General features: G+C 40.0%; 2 protein-coding genes and 1 pseudogene across 2 annotated transcripts in view; 2 read left to right on the top strand and 1 right to left on the bottom strand.

Annotated features, from left to right (window-relative positions):
- LOC127431897 (rabankyrin-5-like) overlaps nt 1-13,644 on the top strand; it is a 29,057-nt gene extending 15,413 nt beyond the window's left edge. Inside the window, exons 10-25 of the mRNA XM_051682533.1 lie at nt 1,861-2,060; nt 2,144-2,241; nt 3,608-3,818; nt 3,952-4,050; nt 4,549-4,702; nt 5,098-5,266; nt 5,505-5,623; nt 6,777-6,933; nt 7,135-7,335; nt 8,619-8,795; nt 9,174-9,321; nt 9,430-9,520; nt 9,826-9,950; nt 10,070-10,216; nt 10,468-10,558; nt 12,148-13,644. Coding sequence (XP_051538493.1) covers nt 1,861-2,060; nt 2,144-2,241; nt 3,608-3,818; nt 3,952-4,050; nt 4,549-4,702; nt 5,098-5,266; nt 5,505-5,623; nt 6,777-6,933; nt 7,135-7,335; nt 8,619-8,795; nt 9,174-9,321; nt 9,430-9,520; nt 9,826-9,950; nt 10,070-10,216; nt 10,468-10,558; nt 12,148-12,280 — 2,320 coding nt within the window. The 3' untranslated portion in view covers nt 12,281-13,644. The remainder of the gene's footprint in view (nt 1-1,860; nt 2,061-2,143; nt 2,242-3,607; nt 3,819-3,951; nt 4,051-4,548; nt 4,703-5,097; nt 5,267-5,504; nt 5,624-6,776; nt 6,934-7,134; nt 7,336-8,618; nt 8,796-9,173; nt 9,322-9,429; nt 9,521-9,825; nt 9,951-10,069; nt 10,217-10,467; nt 10,559-12,147) is intronic.
- Nucleotides 13,645-14,831: 1,187 nt separating this feature from the next.
- LOC127431924 (neuferricin-like) lies at nt 14,832-16,819 on the bottom strand (annotated as a pseudogene).
- Nucleotides 16,820-17,013: 194 nt separating this feature from the next.
- Nucleotides 17,014-19,424, top strand: part of zzef1 (zinc finger, ZZ-type with EF hand domain 1) — a 79,893-nt gene continuing 77,482 nt past the window's right edge. Inside the window, exon 1 of the mRNA XM_051682521.1 lies at nt 17,014-18,291. Within this exon, the coding sequence (XP_051538481.1) occupies nt 17,815-18,291 (477 nt within the window). The 5' untranslated portion in view covers nt 17,014-17,814. The remainder of the gene's footprint in view (nt 18,292-19,424) is intronic.

Below are 19,424 nucleotides of genomic sequence, written 5' to 3'. Positions count from 1 at the left end.
TCGAGTTATTACATTTTGATTAAAGATTACGAGGTCAAACGTTCTTTTTTTTTTTTTTTTTTTAAATAAAACAAATGTATGGATGAATCGTTCACAATAAGATCAGTAACATGCATCTAGAAAATAGATAGGGTGAATTTTCATTTCATGCCGACTTTAATAAAGATGTTTGAATTACACCAGATCTTGTAACTCGTGTTATTACTGAGATGCCTATGCCCGACTGAGAAGCTGCCACCATGAACGGTAGTAGGGACCGTTTCACAGCTCGCGCTGTTTTCCCTTTGCCTTGTCGCGTGTGAAATGCCACATTAACAGTATAGTACACAAACTTTTCATATTCGCCATACCTCTCCTACTGCATCATCCTTAACTGCTGAATCAAGTTTGTTGTCTTACAACACTATGCCAGTATTCCACACACTGCGAGTCCATGATGCCATGACAGTGTTGCTCGAGTCTTAAACGAGCCAGGCGTCTTTTGCGACATGAGGGATCGGTTTATGCAATCGGCCAAATCACTGATTGAGTCCTGGGACGTGAATATCGGCTGATACCGGAGCAACCCTAATCGCAATGAAGTGCACTTAAATTTGACCTTCCACTTCCTTGGGGAAAAAGAACTGGAAGTGATATCAACTCTGATTTTGAACAAATCTGTCTTGACTCCTTATTTGTTCGAAATGTAAAGAGTTACAAAAAGTGACAAGTTTCATTTCTTTGATAACTGGACACCGCTCACTGAATGAAGCATGTAATGTAATGAGGTGTTGAAAACAATGTATCATACTACTGTTGATATATTAATAGTATTGTTGGATATTGTACTGTGCAGTAGCAATAACCCTTTAAGGCAAATCCGATCACTCAGTGGTCATATTTGCAATGTCTACGTGCAGCTATTGTCTTGTCGTTCAAGCTACAACTTCCATACAACATACTGTATAGCTCCTGTCTACTTGAATGGCAAAAGACTTAAAGGTACAGTTCACTCAAACATTTAAATTCTCTCATCATTTACTCACCCTCATGCCATCTCAGATGTGTATGACTTTCTTCCATCACCAGAACACACAAGGAAAATAGAAAAATATCTCAGCTCAGTAGGTCCTTAAAATGCAAGTGAATGATGATCCGATTTTTGAAGCTCCAAAAATCACAGCCATAATTTTACAAAATGTCACATGTGGTGCTTGTTTAGTTTCACTTTCACATCTGAAAGTTAAAGTGGAGATTCAGAGTAAAAAAGGACTTAAATATTTATCTGTTTCTCACCCACATGTATTATATTGCTTCTGAAGACATGGATTTAACCATTGGAGTTGTATGGATTAATTTTATGCTGCGTATATGTGATTTGCGGAGCTACAAAGGTCTGATCACCATTCACTTGCATTGTATGGACCTACATAGCTGAGGTATTCTTCTAAAAATCTTTGTTTGTGTTCTTCTGAAGGAATAAAGTAATACACCATCTGGGATGGCATGAGGGGTGAGTAAATGGTAAGACAATTTTCATTTTTGGGTGAAATATCCCTTTAAGTCTCCAAAAATGGTTGGTTAAGATTACGATCAAATAACATATTTCTGATCAGCAATAAAATCAGACAACAATATTATCATAAATTGTGCTACTTCAACTCAAATCATGCAAACGACAGCGCTATTGTTCAGGCTGGTCCAACTAATGTACTTGCACTCTCAAGTAAATAGATGGGCGATGTCCTTATTAAAAAGGTGATTTGGCTCTTAAGACTTTCATTCTTACAGCACCATATTGAATGCATGTATGTGAGTGACATGTCTCATCCTGTTTCTGTTCCCTTGTTTAACCCTGTAATCCCTCCCTTTCCTGATTAGGCTTGACCTGGAGCTGAAGGATCATGAAGGCAGCACTGCACTGTGGCTGGCCTTGCAATATATCACTGTGGCCTCTGACCCCTCCGTGAACCCCTTTGAGGATGAGTTCCCTGTTGTAAATGGAACCTCATTTGATGAGAACAGCCTTGCAGCACGGCTCATACAGAGAGGGAGCAATCCTGATGCACCAGACTCCAATGGTACAAAAACAATCTCTTTAAACTGCATTTCTGTAGAGGCTTATTCCAGTTCTTAATTTGTCTTAATGCCATCTTCTCCACAGGGAACTGCCTTATGCAGAGAGCAGCTATGGCAGGAAGTGAAGCAGCCGCTATCTTCCTGGCCACACATGGAGCTAAAGTCAATCACACCAACAAATGGGTGAGCCTGTCAGCTTAGGCAAAATTTTTGACGCACCTACTCATTCTTTACTCTTTATTCAAAAATGAGGAAACTGTAATACTAATAATAATCAAAACTGTGAAATAACTCAAAAGAAAGTATGAGAATTATGTAGTGAACAAATTATGTAAAGCAAATTAAACCTGTCTTATACAGTTTTCTGGCATATTCAAAGTAGCCACCATTTGCTTAGTTAATAGCTCTGCCTCCCCCCGGGCATTCTCTCAACCAACTGAGGTATCCAAGGATGCATTCTAAACAGTATTTAAGGAGTTCACATGTATGCTGGGCCCTTGCGTTCTGCTTTTTCGGTCACTAGCCATCCAAATTTCCATTTTGTAAAGATGGTTTTTTACCTGTGGTAAAGACGCTGGCTACCACCCCTGGAGTTCACTAGTTAGAATCCCAGGGCATGCTGAGTGACTCCAGCCAGGTCTCCTAAGCAACCAAATTGGCCCGGTTGCTAGGGAGGGTAAAGTCACATGGGGTAACCTCCTCGTGGTCGCTATAATGTGGTTCATTCTCGGTGGGGCGTGTGGTGAGTTGAGCGTAGTTGCCGCAGTGGATGGCACGAAGCCTCCACATGCGCTATGTCTCCGTGGCAACATGCTCAACAAGCCACGTGATAAGATGCGCGGGTTGACGGTCTCAGACGCGGAGGCAACTGGGATTCGTCCTCCACCACCTGGACTGAGGCGAATCACTGCGAGACCACGAGGACTTAAAAAGCACATTGGTTATTGGGCATTCCAAATTGGGAGAAAAAGGGGAAAAAATAATCAAAAGAGTCGCAAAGTGAAATATGATATTTGTAATGCAACAAAGACAAACGTCTCATGTCTGCTCCAATCAGTGCTTCTTAAGCCCCAAATAGCCACAAACTCCATATCAGCTCTTACCCTAGGTTATTTTCTTCAAAATGAGCCATTTTCACTTGTCTGTGAGCTTGCTTGGTTAAATAATTAATTTGCTGTCCAGCAGAAAAAGCATATTTAGCATATATATATATATATATATATATATATTTATTTATGTATATATGTGTGTGGGTGTGTGTTCATCATAAGATTGTATACTATATAATATAAATTATTGGAATCTTTTTTTATTATTTGGGAGATTTTCTGTAAAATTAAATCAGTTTTTTGCAAGTAATCCACTGTATGTGTGTAAGGTGAACTTTTAAATTTGGGTGTGAGCAACTGCAGGCGAGCTGAAGAGGTTAATGTCAAATTATTTTTCTCTGTTACAACCTACCCTTTTTTTGTTTTATTACAACTTCTCTTAATGATCTTTTTTTTTCTTCAACTTTCTGATTTATTGTCATCATAATTTTTACGTTTAGGGTGAAACCCCGCTCCATACAGCGTGCCGCTTTGGGCTGGCGGAGTTGACAGCAGAGTTGCTCCAGCAGGGGGCAAACCCTAACCTGCAGACCCACTGTGCCCTGCCTGATGGAGGTGAGAGGAGCCAGGGCATCTCCCTACAGAGCCCGCTCCACCTTGCCATTGTTCACAACCACCCAGATGTGGTGTCTGTTATACTAGAGCAGAAAGGTGAGGAATGAGGGGTTTTAAATACATGGATGATAAAGGATATTTGATTTGAATTCATATGGGATACCTTGAACTTGTTCAATCATACTTTCCCTTGCCACTCATAACTTCACTTTTCTTCCATCTCCCACAGCCAATGCACTACATGCCACCAATAACCTGCAGATCATCCCAGATTTCAGTCTTAAAGACTCAATGGATCAGACTGTCCTGGGTCTTGCACTCTGGACTGGTGAGTTTCCTTCACTGAAGCCACGCTAATAATTTTTACTGACTTTGCTGCTCATGCAGACCATTCAAAGAATTTTTCATTATTGAAAAAGAAACCCAGACAGGGGGATGCAGTTCATTAATGACATTCTGTAGTGGAGCAGAATTGCCATATGGCAACTTTCATGTTTTCTCTGTTTTGTTCTGAGACTAACTTTTCGGAGATTGAGAAAAAAGAATCAGAACTGTTCTGAAATTTGTTTAATAGTGCAATTTGAGGAGCACTGCGGCATGTGTCTTACCTGCAAGAGTGACCCCAGGAAAAGTCTTTGTATAGAAAATCTTGTGACACTTTCTGAATAACGACATGAAAGTGAAGGAAAATGGTACAGAGGGCTAAACAAAAATATTTGATCCCAGAACTCCTTAATCGACCAGTCGAAAGCAAGTATTTCTAATAACCGTTTAATAATGACAGTTATGTTTATTCTTTCTACACCTATTAATTTTGCATTACCAGGTATGCACATTATTGCTGCACAGCTCCTGGGGTCTGGAGCAGCCATTAATGACACCATGTCTGATGGACAGACTCTGCTGCACATGGCCATCAAGAGACAGGACAGCAAGAGCGCCCTCTTTCTTCTGGAACACCAAGCCGACATCAACATCAGGTACTACATGCACCAGTGTCTGTTGTATTATTAGAACTGTTATTAAAGCTTGTTATGTCAGAGCCATAGCACAGCAGTGAGTGCACATGCTGTTGACATGTTGAACTGTGGTCTTTTATGCAGGTAATACAGTTTCGAGTCTGGTCTATGTCAAGTCTTGATTTTTTTGCCCATCACATAAAAAGGCCACACCCCTAAAAAACATGCCATACAATAAAACAAGCATTTGTTTATGAAGTCTTCCTATGCATAAGCCATGACTGTGGATTTTGAAATTCTCAAATTAACTTGCAACTCTTCTATTGTCCTTTTAGTATTGGTCACAAAATGGGTAAGTAAATGTATGTAATGAAAACCAAATCCTCATACCACAAATCCCCCATTCTTTTTTCCAGGACTCAGGAGGGGCAGACGGCCCTGCAGTTGGCCATCAGTAACCAGCTCCCACTGGTGGTGGACGCCATCTGCACAAGAGGAGCCGACATGTCAGTGGTGGATGAGAAGGGTGATCCTCCACTCTGGCTTGCTCTGGAGAAAGGTTTAGAGGACATTGCGTCCACACTGGTAACAACTGCATTTTGCTATTTATTAACAAGTATGTGTGTGGGGGGGAGGGGGTGAATGGATCGATAGTTTCCCAGTCATGAGTTAACTGTTTTCACTCATTCATTTACTCCATTTAGGAACCATTTCTCATCATGCTAAGATTTTAACTGGTTTTTCTTCTTATTTGTCCATTTGGTCTTATAAACACATTATTGATTTAGTCATGCTGGTAAGTTGACTTGTTTGTTTGGTTTAGGTCAGGCATGGTTGTGATGCAACATGTTGGAGTTCAGGGCCTGGAGGCTGTCAGCAGACTCTTCTTCACAGAGCCATCGATGAAAACAATGAGGTCACCTCCTGTTTCCTTATATGCAGGTTTGCACTCCTCTCCTTTCCCATGCTTATGAGGAGCAGGATTTATGTTTAAAAAATTTAGCATGACATGCCATTAGGTTAATATTTTCATTACAATCATGTCATTTTGACCCTCGTTTAAAAAGATGATTTACTGGTGATGCTTGTAATTAGATTAATTGCCATACTGTCTATAGTCGAATTTGTACAAATTCAGAGTCTCGTTCGTTTACATTTTTCCATTTAAATTTTATTTGTACAGCACTTTTAACAACACACAATGTCTTAAGGCATAAACAAACTCTACGCAAGTACGTGAACGCAGATGCCTCTAGCATTCCAAAATGTGTCAGACCACAACACTGCATGTCTGCGTTGCATTCTCATCATTCCCACAAGGGGCGCTATTGCAAGAATAGTGTGAACTGTTCACATCTACAGTGAGTTTTCTCTTTCAAGACAACTACTGTTATGGTAGAGCAACAGTTTGAAGTAAATATGGCTGAGCATGTAAGTTACAGTCAATATATTTATAACAAATTACCAATAATAACACCTATCCTGTTTAATGGCACAGACGTTTGAAGGTAACTCTGTTGCCCCCTTGGGTACTGAGGTTTGTTCCCACCATGGTAACGCAAGAACGCACGTTAAGCATGTTCAACAGGACTGCTCACATCTGTACTTGCGTAGAGTATGTTTCGGCCTTTAATGTCCCTAGTGAACAGCTTTATAAAAAATCATGCCTTATTATTTTTAAGCCCTAAGTGAGCAAGCCAGATGTGACTATGGCAAGGGAAAAAACTCCATATGATGTTTGTTAGTGGAGGGAAAAGACTGGGGAGCCAGTCCTTTTGCTTCAAGTTAAATGTATATATGCCAGTAATATTTTTGTTCAGTATGTGTAATACAAGTAATGTATTCTTTGAATATATTCAAGTGATTTTCCAAGACATTTTCCACTACAGTAAGGCAGTGTTTAATTCTGTAATAATGATACAATTGTAAGGGTATTGTAAGACATTCAGTTATATCTCCTGAAATATAATGATGAATAGTTGCCACCATTCTTCATCATTGCTCTCTTTTAGCTTGTCATTGAGATCAGAATTTTATAGTATATGATGACCCATTTGCCTTGTGCATTGTGATCACCTCAACCTTTGTTTTTTAGTGGCTGTGATGTGAACAGCCCCAGGAGGCCTGGCCCTAACGGTGAGGGAGATGAGGAGGCGAGAGACGGACAGAGCCCGCTGCATATGGCTGCGTGCTGGGGTCTGGAGGAGGTTGCACAGTGCCTTCTGGAGTTTGGAGCTAATGTTAACGCACAGGTCCATACAGATGAACCATGAGTAGATTTATACATTCACTATACTGTTACTGTGTTTTGCCTTCGCATGGCAGTACCCATTCTGGGCCATCATTGACTCCAGAATAATCTAACAGCTGCTAATGTATTTATGTAGATATGTTCCATATGCACACTGATTAAATTGCTCTGACTACTGCAATGCCTATATTTCTGGATGCAGGATTCAGAGGGCCGTGCTCCCATCCACATCGCCATCAGCAACCAGCACAGCGTCATCATCCAGTTGCTCATCTCCCACCCTGAGATCCGCCTGAACATCCGTGACAGACAAGGAATGACGCCGTTCGCCTGTGCCATGACCCACAAGAACAACAAGGCTGCTGAAGCCATCCTCAGTAGAGAGCCTGGCGCTGCCGAACAGGTGTGTGTGTGTGTGTGCATGTTCATGTTTGAGATGACATAAGGCACATTCACACATACAGAATTTGACAAACTTTATGGTTTAGGAAAATTATAGCTGGCTTAATATGTTGTCTCATTGCTGGAAAAAAATCCATATTGATGCTACCTGTGAATGAAGCAGTAACATTAATGATTCAAACTCACACAAGGTTAGGACACTTTGCAAGAAGTCTGCTGTCAATTTTTTTGAGCCTTTCAAAATATTCTGATGCAATGCAATTCCTAAACACCCTATACATGTAGGCCTATGTGACGTCATGAGCTACTACATAAATGTAAACTTTCACCACAACATTTTTTTTTAGTAGAAGCTTACTATATTTGTGGTGCAGCTGGTTAAAATTGGTTAACTGGAGAGTTTTAATGCCATTTTGGTGGTGGAATGTGAATGGTACTTTATCAATATGTACTGTATAAAACATGGTAATGCGTAAAAAATGTATATTTCATAGTGATGTAATGGTTTCATGCATGAACGTGGCTGAGTTTAAAGAGATAATTCACCCAAAAATGAAAATTCTCTCATCATTTTATGGCCCTCATACCATCCCAGATGTTTATGACTTTTTTCTTCAGTAGAACACAAAGATTTTTAGAAGAATACCTCTGTAGGTCCTCACAATGCAAGTGAATGGTGATCAGACCTTTTGTAGCTCCAAAAATCACATAAAGGAAACATTAAAGTAATACATAAGAATCCATAAGCAATATAATAGGTGTGGGTGAGAAACAGTACAATATTTTCTCCTTTTTTACTCTAAATTTCCACTAACTTTCACTTTCAGATGTGAAAGACACCACATGTGACTTTCAGATGTAAAAGTGAAAGTGGAGATTTAGAAAAAAAAAAAAAAAAAGGATTTACATTTTGTTCTGTTTCTCACCCACACCTATTATATCGCTTTTGAAGACATGGATGTAACCACTGGAGTCCAGTGGATTACTTCTATGTTTCCTTTATTTGATTTTTGGAGCTACAAATGTCTGATCACCATTTACATGCATTGTATGGACCTACAGAGCTGAGATCTTCTAAAAATCTTTGTTTGTGTTCTGCTGAATAAAGAAAGTCATACACATCTGGGATGGCATGAGGGTGAGTAAATGATGAGAGAATTTTAATTCTGGGGTAAACTATCATTTTAACTTTCCTATTACACAGCCATTATGCCTCATCACTCCTCTCTTCATACAATCCTCTCCCTCTATTTGCTCATTCTCTTTCTCTCACTCTTTCTTTAGGTGGACAACAAAGGTCGCAACTTCCTGCATGTGGCCGTGCAGAACTCTGACATAGAGAGTGTGCTCTTTCTCATTAGTGTACAGGCCAACGTGAACTCCAGAGTGCAGGACAGTGCCAAACTCACACCTCTACACCTGGCTGTGCAGGCAGGATCTGAGATCATCGTCAGAAACCTGGTAAAGAAGACAAAAAGTAGTAGGGGTTGTTTAGTAAAGGGAACAACATAGCCACATGGATAGTAATGACTTCAGATTGTTGAGTTTATGCATCTGTGTATTGTTCTTATTCATTATCTGAACAGTTGCCTCTTACAGTAATCTTGACTTGAGCTTGGCTGCCTGTTTTATAACAATTTAGGTCTCTGTGTCACAAGTGTCACTTAGACTACATATGAAATTGCTCATAAGATCTTGAAAAACATTGTGTAAGTGCTGCACTCTTGATTTGAACTCTGTCCTTGATGATTCAACATTTTATGCTGCAGACTGGAGTTTGTTGCCAGTAATTTTGCGCCGAAACTTATGTGTATTTTAATGTATTTGTTCGTGTTTTAGCTCCTAGCTGGTGCTAAAGTAAACGAGCTGACCAAACATCGTCAGACTGCGTTGCATCTCGCTGCACAGCAGGATATTTCCACAATCTGTTCTGTCCTGATCGAGAATGGCGTTGACTTCGCTGCTGTAGATGAGAATGGAAACAATGGTAGGCTATTGTGCTAAACTCAGTTTTAGCGTGAAAGGGCTCAGTAGTTTACATTTACTTCTATTCTAATATGTTTGGATGAGTGAATCTAATGTATTTTTCTACTAGCTCTTCACCTGACAGTGATGCAGGGACGTCTGAATAATGTGCGTGCTCTACTCACCGAGTCCAACATAGATGCAGAGGCCTACAATCTCAGGTCCAGAATATTCAAGTTTCACTCCACACTTAAACTCAATGAGCCATTTTAATGAAACATAAGAATTCATTTCTGTGTCAGTCATTCATAAATCCATTTTAGATAAATTGTTGCATTCAGTTGATTGCGACAATTTTTGCAATGTTTTTACGAGCGATATACATAGGAATTTGCTCTCTTCTTGTTTCATGAATAAGGTCCAATATGTGATTACGCTTTTTACTACTTTTTCACTAATATCTGTTGAAGAGTCTTGAAATGATGTTGGATATTAAAAGTTTTCCTCTGACTTTACCTATCTTTAGAGGCCAATCTCCAATGCATGTCCTAGGCCAGTATGGGAAGGAGAATGCAGCAGCCATCTTTGAGCTGTTTTTGGAGTGCATGCCCGAATATCCCTTGGATAAACCTGACAACGAGGGGAACACTGGTTGGTAGAGCACAGCCTGCTAGATTGGAAATTTGGGTTGAAGGGAATAGTATCATTGATAGCTTATGTGTTGTTCTTGTGTGTGATGTTTTCATGTGATGCGATGACTCCCCCTGCAGTGCTTCTGTTGGCCTATATGAAAGGTAACGCCAACCTGTGTCGCGCCATCGTGAGGGCTGGAGCTCGACTGGGCATCACTAACAATCAGGGCATAAGCATCTTCAACTATCAAGTTGCCACCAAGCAGCTTCTGTTCCGTCTGCTAGGTGAGAGCTACAAGCTTCATGTTTCTTAGACATGTCAGAATCAGCATCAGAATGAGCTTGGTGACAAGCTTCCAGTGCAGAGGATACAACAACAAGATAAAATATAACACAATAAATAAAAATACCGGTGTATATAGAGAAATACCCAATAGGACAGAATAACATATGTGAACATTTGCTGTATACAGATGCTGTTTATAGTTTCCTTTTTGCTCAAGAGGTCTTAATGTGTAACGTTTTAAACTATGCAGATATGCTGTCCAAAGAGCCCCCATGGTGTGATGGATCAAACTGCTATGAATGTATGACCAAATTTGGAGTCACCACTAGAAAACATCACTGGTATGAAGCCAACTTAATTCAATACAGTGGTTTAGCAATACACTTATATTTGGAAAAGCTTTTTGGAATTACATTCTCTAAGATCCCATTTAGACCTGGTATTACAGGAATAGTTCACCCAAAAATGAGAATTGTATCATAATTGAATTCCCTCATGCCATTGCAAACCAGTATGACTTTCTTATGTGGAACACACAAAAATATTATTTTTTTTCCCATTAAAAAACATTTACTTCTAAAGTGAATTGTTATTTGAAACATGTATATAAAATCATAAGCACTCACATGAGATGAGGACTCTAGTCATATCAGCAACCTTATAAAAGCTGTTTTATTCTACATTGGGCAGGGGCACCTGGCATCTGTAACTGAAAACTATTGATTTTGAATGACGCTGCATCCATACCATAGGGTGTCACTGTAAGTCCAAGATGACACAAGCAAAAAGTTACTGAGTGCACCTTTAATGAATATCCTGGTCCATCTTTCGGTAAAATGGCAGTTATAATAACTCTTTTTAAAGCTTAAAAATGACCCAAAAGTGTCTTAAAAATAATCCATGCAGCTCGTGCGTCATATTCCAAGTCTTCCAAAGGCATATGATATGTTGATGTTTTGGTGAGAAACAACCCCAAATTTAAGGTATTTTTCAATGTAAAATCCTTTTCGTCTTCATAAGCGCTATGAGAGAAGCTCGTTCAGGTGAAAATTTGCAATGTGTAGTGCAAAAAATAATGCAAGTTCTCACATGACCACGCTGTAAACAGTGATAAATCTCGCCCAATGACAGTGGTTTTATTACCTGGTGTAAACGGGGCCCTAACTGATTTAAGGATTAGTTCACCCAAAAATGACAATTCTCTCATCATTTACTCACTCTCATGCCATCCCAGATGTGTATTACTTTCTTTATTCTGCTGAACACAAAGATTTTTAGGAGAATATCTCAGCTCTGTGGGTCCATACAATGCAAGTGAATGGGTGCCAAAAATGTGAAGTTCCAGAATCCACATAAGGGCAACGTAAAAGTACTCCAGACAAATCTGGTGGTTAATGTGTAAATGTCTTCTGAAGCGATATGAGTGGATGAGAAACAGATCAATATTTACGTCCATTTTCCTTCACTTTCAAGTTCTCCTGTTTTTGGTGAGTCACAGTCTTCATGCATATTGCCCCCTACTGGGCAGGGAGGAGAATTTGATTAAAAAAATGACTTAAATATTGTTCTGTTTATCACCCACACCAATCATATCGTGTCTGAACACATGGATTTAACCTCTGGAGTCGTATGGATTACTTTTGTGCTCCCTTTATGTGGATTTTAGAGCTTCAACATTTTGGCACCCATTCACTTGCATTGTATGTACCTACAGAGCTGAAATATTCTTCTAAAAATCATAATTTGCATTCTGCAGAAGAAAGACATGCACATCTGGGATGCCAGGAGGGTGAGTAAATCATGAGAGAATTTTTCATTTTTGGGTGAACTATTCCTTTAAGATTCTTCCACTATATTGCACTGTCACCTTCCCTCATCATGCCACCTAATAACTCATTCTTTATTGTTGTCTATTTGATTTCTCTCATAGCCGCCATTGTGGGCGTCTGCTCTGCTATAAGTGCTCTATAAAAGAGATCCCCATCATCAAATTTGACCTGAACAAACCCGTGCGCGTATGCAACATCTGCTTTGACGTGCTGACATTGGGTGGTGTGTCCTAACACACCAGAGCATGAAGGACGGGCACCAGCCAAGCTGAGCATGAACCTGCCAACTGGGCCTAGCACTAACCAAGGAGGATAGAGAAATGGAGTGAGACCGAGAGGAAGAGCCCCTGAACAAAACCATTCCATTCTTGTCAAAGGAAAAAAATACAACCATACCAATGTGTGTTTGTTCTAGCAGTAATTTTTAGAACCAAACTATTATGTGTTGAGGATCCATATTACAATTGTGGAACTCAGATGCAAATTAATATTGTAGATCCAAGTTCACTTTGTATCCAGACTGAAATAATACAAGAAAGCAACCATCATTTACCACTTTTAAAGTACAAGAGTCTCTGATGAGACCGTAAAGGTTTTAGAGAGGGCTAACCGTGCTATATGGAGACTTAATAATTTAATTGTTACTTCACATTTTCCATTGGATCTGGACCTGCCAGTACATGATTCTCACATGCAGTCATGTCGTCACCACCTCTCGACTGTTGTTCAACATTTTGATTTAACCCTGTGGTTACAGAGGTTTATGCAGCCCCTCTATTGTTTGAGAATTCCAAGGAAATTTTAGAAGCAATTATTTTTTATTGAATGCTGCTGAACATGAAGGGAAATTTAAAGGGTAGCCATTAGCGTGAAGCCTTAATTGTACTGTTCAGCATTTTGCCTTTCAGTTTTTAACACATTTTTACCTCTCTGGAAAAGTATACACAAGAGATTTATATTTTTCTGGAGTTCAAATCAAAGCACTACAAGAGATGGAAAAATTCACTTTGCCGTGATTGCGTTTTTGTTGCGTTGTATGACTGGCTATGTGACTCAGTCATCTATTAACCTCCATATTCAGCAGACTTTATTTTAACTGATCCATTAGCGTTTACATAATACTAAAAATTGTGAAACACTTCAAATGAAGATATTCTGACATGAAATCTAAAATCGTTCCTTGTGATTCTATTAAGCCACACAGGGGTTTTAAGTACAGAATTACGATATGCTTACAATGCATATGCATAACATCATTTGTAGCCTGTTCTTTTCGCTACTGTATCATAATCATGAGTTATTCATTTCTGATCACCAAAGGATACATTCCAGTTAAATGTTTGCCATGTAAGCTAGTGCTGGAGAAGCTGCTAGCTTGGTCATTGTTTTCAAGTCTTCTTGGTGCGCAAAATGTCAATATTTTAACCTGTCACATTTTAAATGCTTTTTAATGTTCATGCTTAACAGGTGCACTTTATCAAAATCCTTTTTTTTTTTTTTTTTTTTTACATTTCAGATTATTTTTGGGGGGAGGGCCAAGTCCACAGTCTGTCATTGGTATTGTTAAATTGTACAGATACATGTATAATATTTTTGACCACTACAACTGTTTTGTACTTGATGCAGGTTGTGCTTTTTGTCTATGTGACAAACCTAAAATTTTGCCTCAGTTTAATCTTTTCTGCACATCGTATGGTATCTGTATGCTCAGATATTTAGCCTGTCGCCGCCTCTAGTATCCTTTCAAGAAAGGGAGGACAACTTTACATAAAGGACAAATGAAAAATCGATAAAATTGTTTATCATTTTTATGGCATAATGTATTTAAAATGTGCAACAAATTGCTGTGTAATTAGTGGTGAAAACTGAATTCAGAGAAACATAACTATATAAATAACCAGCAGCATCAGCCATTTGGCATTATGCCTGTACCATAAACTATAACCTACATTATGATAACATTAAAGGAATATACTTGGTTCAATACAAGTTAAAGGGATAGTTCACCCAAAAATGAAAATTATCATCATTTACTCAACCTCATGTCATCCCAGATGTGTATAATTTTCTTTCTGCGGCAGAACACAAATGAAGATTTTTAGAAGAATATTTCAGTTCTGTTGGTCTATATAATGCAAGTGAATGGGTGCCAAAATTTTTGAATATCCAAAAAGCACATAAAGGCATCATAAAAGTAATCCATATGACTCCAGTGTTTAAATTAATATCTTCAGAAGTTATGTGATAGGTGTGGGTGAGAAACAGATCAATATTCAAGTCATTTATTTTTTTGCTTGAAATTCTTCTCCCTGCCCAGTAAGGGGCGATATGCATGAAGAATGTGAATCACCAAAAACACAAGAAGAAAGTGAAAGTGGAGATTTATAGTAAAAGGACTCAAAGACAGTTTCTCAATGTGCATTCTTTTGTGTTCTTACGTTCTCGTGGACTCAGACGTCATCATCCATTGCCAAAGTTTGATTCCAATCCTCAAGAACGCAAGTACAGAGGATGCAGGAAATTACCCAGATGTGTCCATGATTTCTAGGATGCATCAGATGGTGACTTATGGGCAAGAACTCCATACTACGGTGGAAGACAAAGGACACATCATTTTTGTTGTTGTTTTTTTTTTCCTCAAGAGTTTTCTCAATTCAACTGGTCTTCATAAGAATGCAAGTCTGTTCTCTGCGTTCTTAGAATTGAGAAACAGCCAAAAAATATATCTGTTTCTCACCCACGCCAATGATAATGCTTCTGCAGACATTGATTTAACCACTGGAGTCTTGTGGATTACTACTTTAGCTGAGAAATTCTTCTAAAAATCTTCATTTGAGTTCAGCAGATGAAAGATAGTCATACGCATCTGGGATGGCATAAGTGTAAAAAAAAAAAACGATGAGAATTTTCAGTTTTGGGTGAACTATTCTTTTAACCTCAATCGATGACACTTGTAGCATTAATTACCACAAGAAAATCATTATTTAGACACATCCCACCATTTCTTTAACAAAAAAAAGCAAAAATTGTGAAGACAGTGGGGCAATAATAATGGAAAAGTATGGGGCCAAATCATGGAGGGTTTAAAGACAGAAATGTGAAGCTTATAATTTTATAAAAGCACTAACATTAATTGTTCTATTAAAACGTGTTTTATTTGAGCTGTAAAGTTGTTTAATTGTTTTTACTCTGGTTTACAGAGCAATATGTCGTCATGGCAACACATTTACACAGGAAAGGTTAGTAAGTTATGTTATCACACATGTTTATACACATATTGTTTAGAGTAATATATTGCATAGAGTATTTTAACGTTTCAAAATTGGCACCCATTCACTTTCATTGCAAATGTCTCACTGTAACCCAGATTGCCTTTTTTTTTTTTTAAGAAGGGACACATTGAAATACATTTCTGTGGTAATCAACATTATGCTATAAATGCTGTCGATTGAGCTTAACTTGCATTAAACCCAGAATATTCCTTTAAGAAAAATCTCTGAATGGCCAGCTCATGTTGTAATGTACTGAAAAGAGTATGACACATTTAAAAGTCTTTGGAATCAAAAACAGATAGATCAGCTCTTGGACTGTGACCAAGACTTGAAGTTCAGCCTTTGGTGATATGGCAAGAGTCTGCATGAGGGGGACAGTCCTTGTACTCTCTCACGTTTTGGTTCTCGGAGTGCACAGGATCAGATGGTCGAATACACACACACACACACCGGAAGTGGCCGGATCCAGGGGAGAACAGCATTCTGGGTACACCTACACAGTCTCAATTTCCTGTAGTGGTGGCATTCAAAGAAAGTAAAACTTGTGCTCTGAATGACTGATAACATGATATTCTAGAAGAAGGCACATACAGGAGAATTACGTCATTGTAGAGCACTATATCCGCCCCCCGCTGGCTTCGCTCCACTCAGTTACATGCTGGGTAAAGCTGCTTTTGAGCCTGGGCCTTTCTCTTCAACCCCTCTAATAAGAAGGCCTCCACCTGCCGCAATGCATCTCTGGGCAGCCCAGTCAGTGTAGAATCAGCCAATCAGTTTACCTGCAGCACAGGGTCCAAATTATAGACAAAACACTTAAAATGAGTAACATTTGGTGGATATTTCATTAACATGAGTGACACTGTTGTGGTCCCCACCAACTGGAGTGTAGTCCCTCTGATAAAATGCTAGCCAATCATGAAGGGCCACAATCTGAGAGTCAGAGAAATCTGAGATATCACTAGATAAGCCAGCCTCAGTGAAATCCCCTGTGATAAACGCCTTTGATGCATCTCTGCCTAAACAAACATACATTTCAATGATCACACATGCATCTTTATGCACCACTTAAACTAGCCAGTCATGTGCAATTAATTGACCTGCAAAGAAATGGTAACCGCCGCCAGGGCCGTAGTGTTTCCTCCCTTTTTCAAGGTCAAACACCTGTCTTAAGATCGCCAGGTACAGTCCTTTACTACCCCGCGCTCCGTTGTATAAGGACAGTTCATCCTCGGTCAGCAAGCTACCCGGTGCAGATGTCAGATCACTGAGCGGCTGCCGCAGCCACGACTCAAATGACTTAACAATATTGCCATAAATCGGGAATGTGAGCCACTCGGACACCGTCCAAACAGCCAAGACAATTGAAATTACAGCTACTAAATATTTCAGCATTGCGCATACAATGTATACAGGAAAGCGCAAAATATGAAGTAGTCAGCACTGGATAATGGTAGTACTGACATTCCGCACAACACATGGGTCTCATCACTTGGCGCCAGCGTTTGTTTCCGGATGTGGGATTGCGCATGCGCATTTAAAATGCATCTACATATATATATATATATATATATATATATATATATATATATATATATATATATATATATATATATATATATATGCGCAATGCGTGTATATATATGCAATTTATACTCTGAATTAAATTCAGGTTGTAGTCCAAAATCCTATGACAATTCGCATGTTTGGGTTTTTATAATGTCCGTTTTAAATTAATGAGTAACATAAGGTATGTGGTTAAAATTACTTTAAGGGACTTTTCACTTTTTGTTCTAGAGCATAAATTGCACACAGCCATACCAGTCAAATGTGATTTTTTAAGCTGCTGTGTATTTAATCGATAATGATAATTAAGGACTACAAATACCATGAGCATGTGAGGTTTTTGCTTTACGAAATGGATGACTGTTGTAGTCCATATTTAGCGATGGGTTAGCAACATAAATTTTTAAAAGACACAACAGCTTCGAAATCCACAACTGAAGTTTGACTGTGTGTAATTTATGTTCTAGTTTCTAGAGCTAAACGTGAAAGTCTTGAGGGAAAACACTGCGAATTAGCATTCCGGGTTTGCCTACAAACTGACGTCATGGCTGAACAGCTCTATTTAGGTGCTGGACAACTTCGAATACAAGCAAACAGTTATTTTGGTTTAAAATGTAAATGATTCATTTACATCCCTGCTTTAAAAATAAATAAAGTTTTTGATTTTTCACCAAAAAAAAGTAGTTTTGAATACTGGAGGTAATACGCTAGGGGGCGCGTTTTTAGTGCAGCGGTCGTTCCGGGGCACACGGAAGAGACAAATATTTTTTTGCTGACGAACATGACGTCACCTGGCGGAGTACGTCAATGCGGTAGTGACAGCGGAGGAACGCACCGACTGGAGCAGCATCCTGGACTGGTAAAGCCTGACACTACTAAACTTAAAATCTGGGCTGAAGGCAATCTGAAGAGAGCCCAAGGCCGCAGAACAGCATGGGGAACGCGGAGAGCGGCTGTGGCGCTGGGAGCGGCGATGAGGAGGATGTTGAAACGGAGAGCCCAGTGTTCGGCGAGGACAGCCCGGCCTCTGCTGCCACAGGCAACAGGGCCGGCGGCGGCGGTGGTGCTGGTGGTGGTGGTGGAGGAGGAGGTGGAGGTGGAGGCGGCGGCGGCGGCGGCTCCGGCGGCTCCGGTCCGGGGAGAAACGGAAGAGGATCTGCGAACCCACCGGCACCAAGCTACGGACTCCCCACCCCTGAAGCTCTGTTGGAGCAGGTGAAGTTGAGAGAGGCAGCGGCCCGTATGAACGACTCATGGGTTGCCATTTCGGAGTCGGTGCTTGCGCGGAACGAGAGCGCTCTGGTACGCTGGCTGGAGGAGCGGCTGAGCCGCGGAGAGGAGTCCGTCACCCTGGAACAGTTTTGCGAGATGTTGGAGAGCAGAGACGCGCCCAGAGATGAGTGCGAAGAGGTAATGATGCTTCTGAAGTGATGGATGATGTGGTTTAGACTTAGGTTCAAACCCCACCTGTGGTGATGCATAAACTGTCACCATTGGGCCTTCGAGGAAGCCCAGGTTGTTGTCCCGATTAGGTGCCGTTCAGACCAAAAATGTAGAGCGCAAACCCAACGAGTGAACGTTCTTTTAACCTGACACAGCGTCTAAAAAACGCAAGGTCTGTCTAGAGAAAAACAATTGAAAAACAGCACAGACGGATGCAATAACGGGTTCGGTGTGAACGCCCCCTAACAATAAGTAAGTGATGTAAACCAGAGGCAGCATTTCAGTGCGTAACCATTAACAGAGAACTAAAAGTTGTGCAATGACCCCACCGCCTGCTCTCTGTTCATCTGTCAGTCAGTTGTGTAATCTCTATCTGTGCATTACACATTTGGTAAATGTTCTTTATTGTCTGTGTTTCAAATATAGAGTGATACCCTCTTAGACAGCGTTTTTGGACATAGTGTGCTCCATTAGATTTTGCTGTTCTCTGAGATCTGGACAGGGTTTGATTACTCTGACCAATAGATATTGACCCTCAAGGACACAGATAAGTCTGGTACCAGCAGTGGCATAACTACAGCGAGGGATGGGTGGGCAGCCGTCCTAGGGCCCGGGGAGAGAAGGGGCCCGCAATGGCCGACCAAAATGGAACCATAGGAATGACAGCGGGGGCCCAACGGGTGATGAAAAACGACCGTAGGGGGACCTGACAGGTTCTTTGCACTGGGGCCCATAAGATCCAACGGGTTTCCCATGTGTACTGAAAAGACTGGAAAACCCGGAATTTTGCAGTGCGGTTTTTAAGTCATGGAAAATGAGAAAATAACTAAATGTCCTGGAAAATAATTATCTGTCCGAGATAATATATTTGTTGGAAACATTTTTTGATTGTGTCACTGAGAAGGTTTTTGTTACATGTACAAGAATTTATATAGTGCAATTTTTTTTCATTTCAACACTGCTGTAGTGTAAACTACAAAAACATTTGAGTTGTTTACTTTAGACAACAATGATGGTCGGACCGCAAATGTTTTTTGAAAATGAATTCACACCTCGAGGCGGTAGCGTGGTGATGTGGCCTTTAAACCTCAGTATTTAAA

Source organism: Myxocyprinus asiaticus, chromosome 4 (genome assembly GCF_019703515.2).
Source record: "Myxocyprinus asiaticus isolate MX2 ecotype Aquarium Trade chromosome 4, UBuf_Myxa_2, whole genome shotgun sequence".
In the NCBI taxonomy this organism is placed as follows: Eukaryota; Metazoa; Chordata; class Actinopteri; order Cypriniformes; family Catostomidae; genus Myxocyprinus; species Myxocyprinus asiaticus.
The sequence above is the reverse complement of the archived record's forward strand: the minus strand, read 5'-3'. Positions and strand labels throughout refer to the sequence as shown.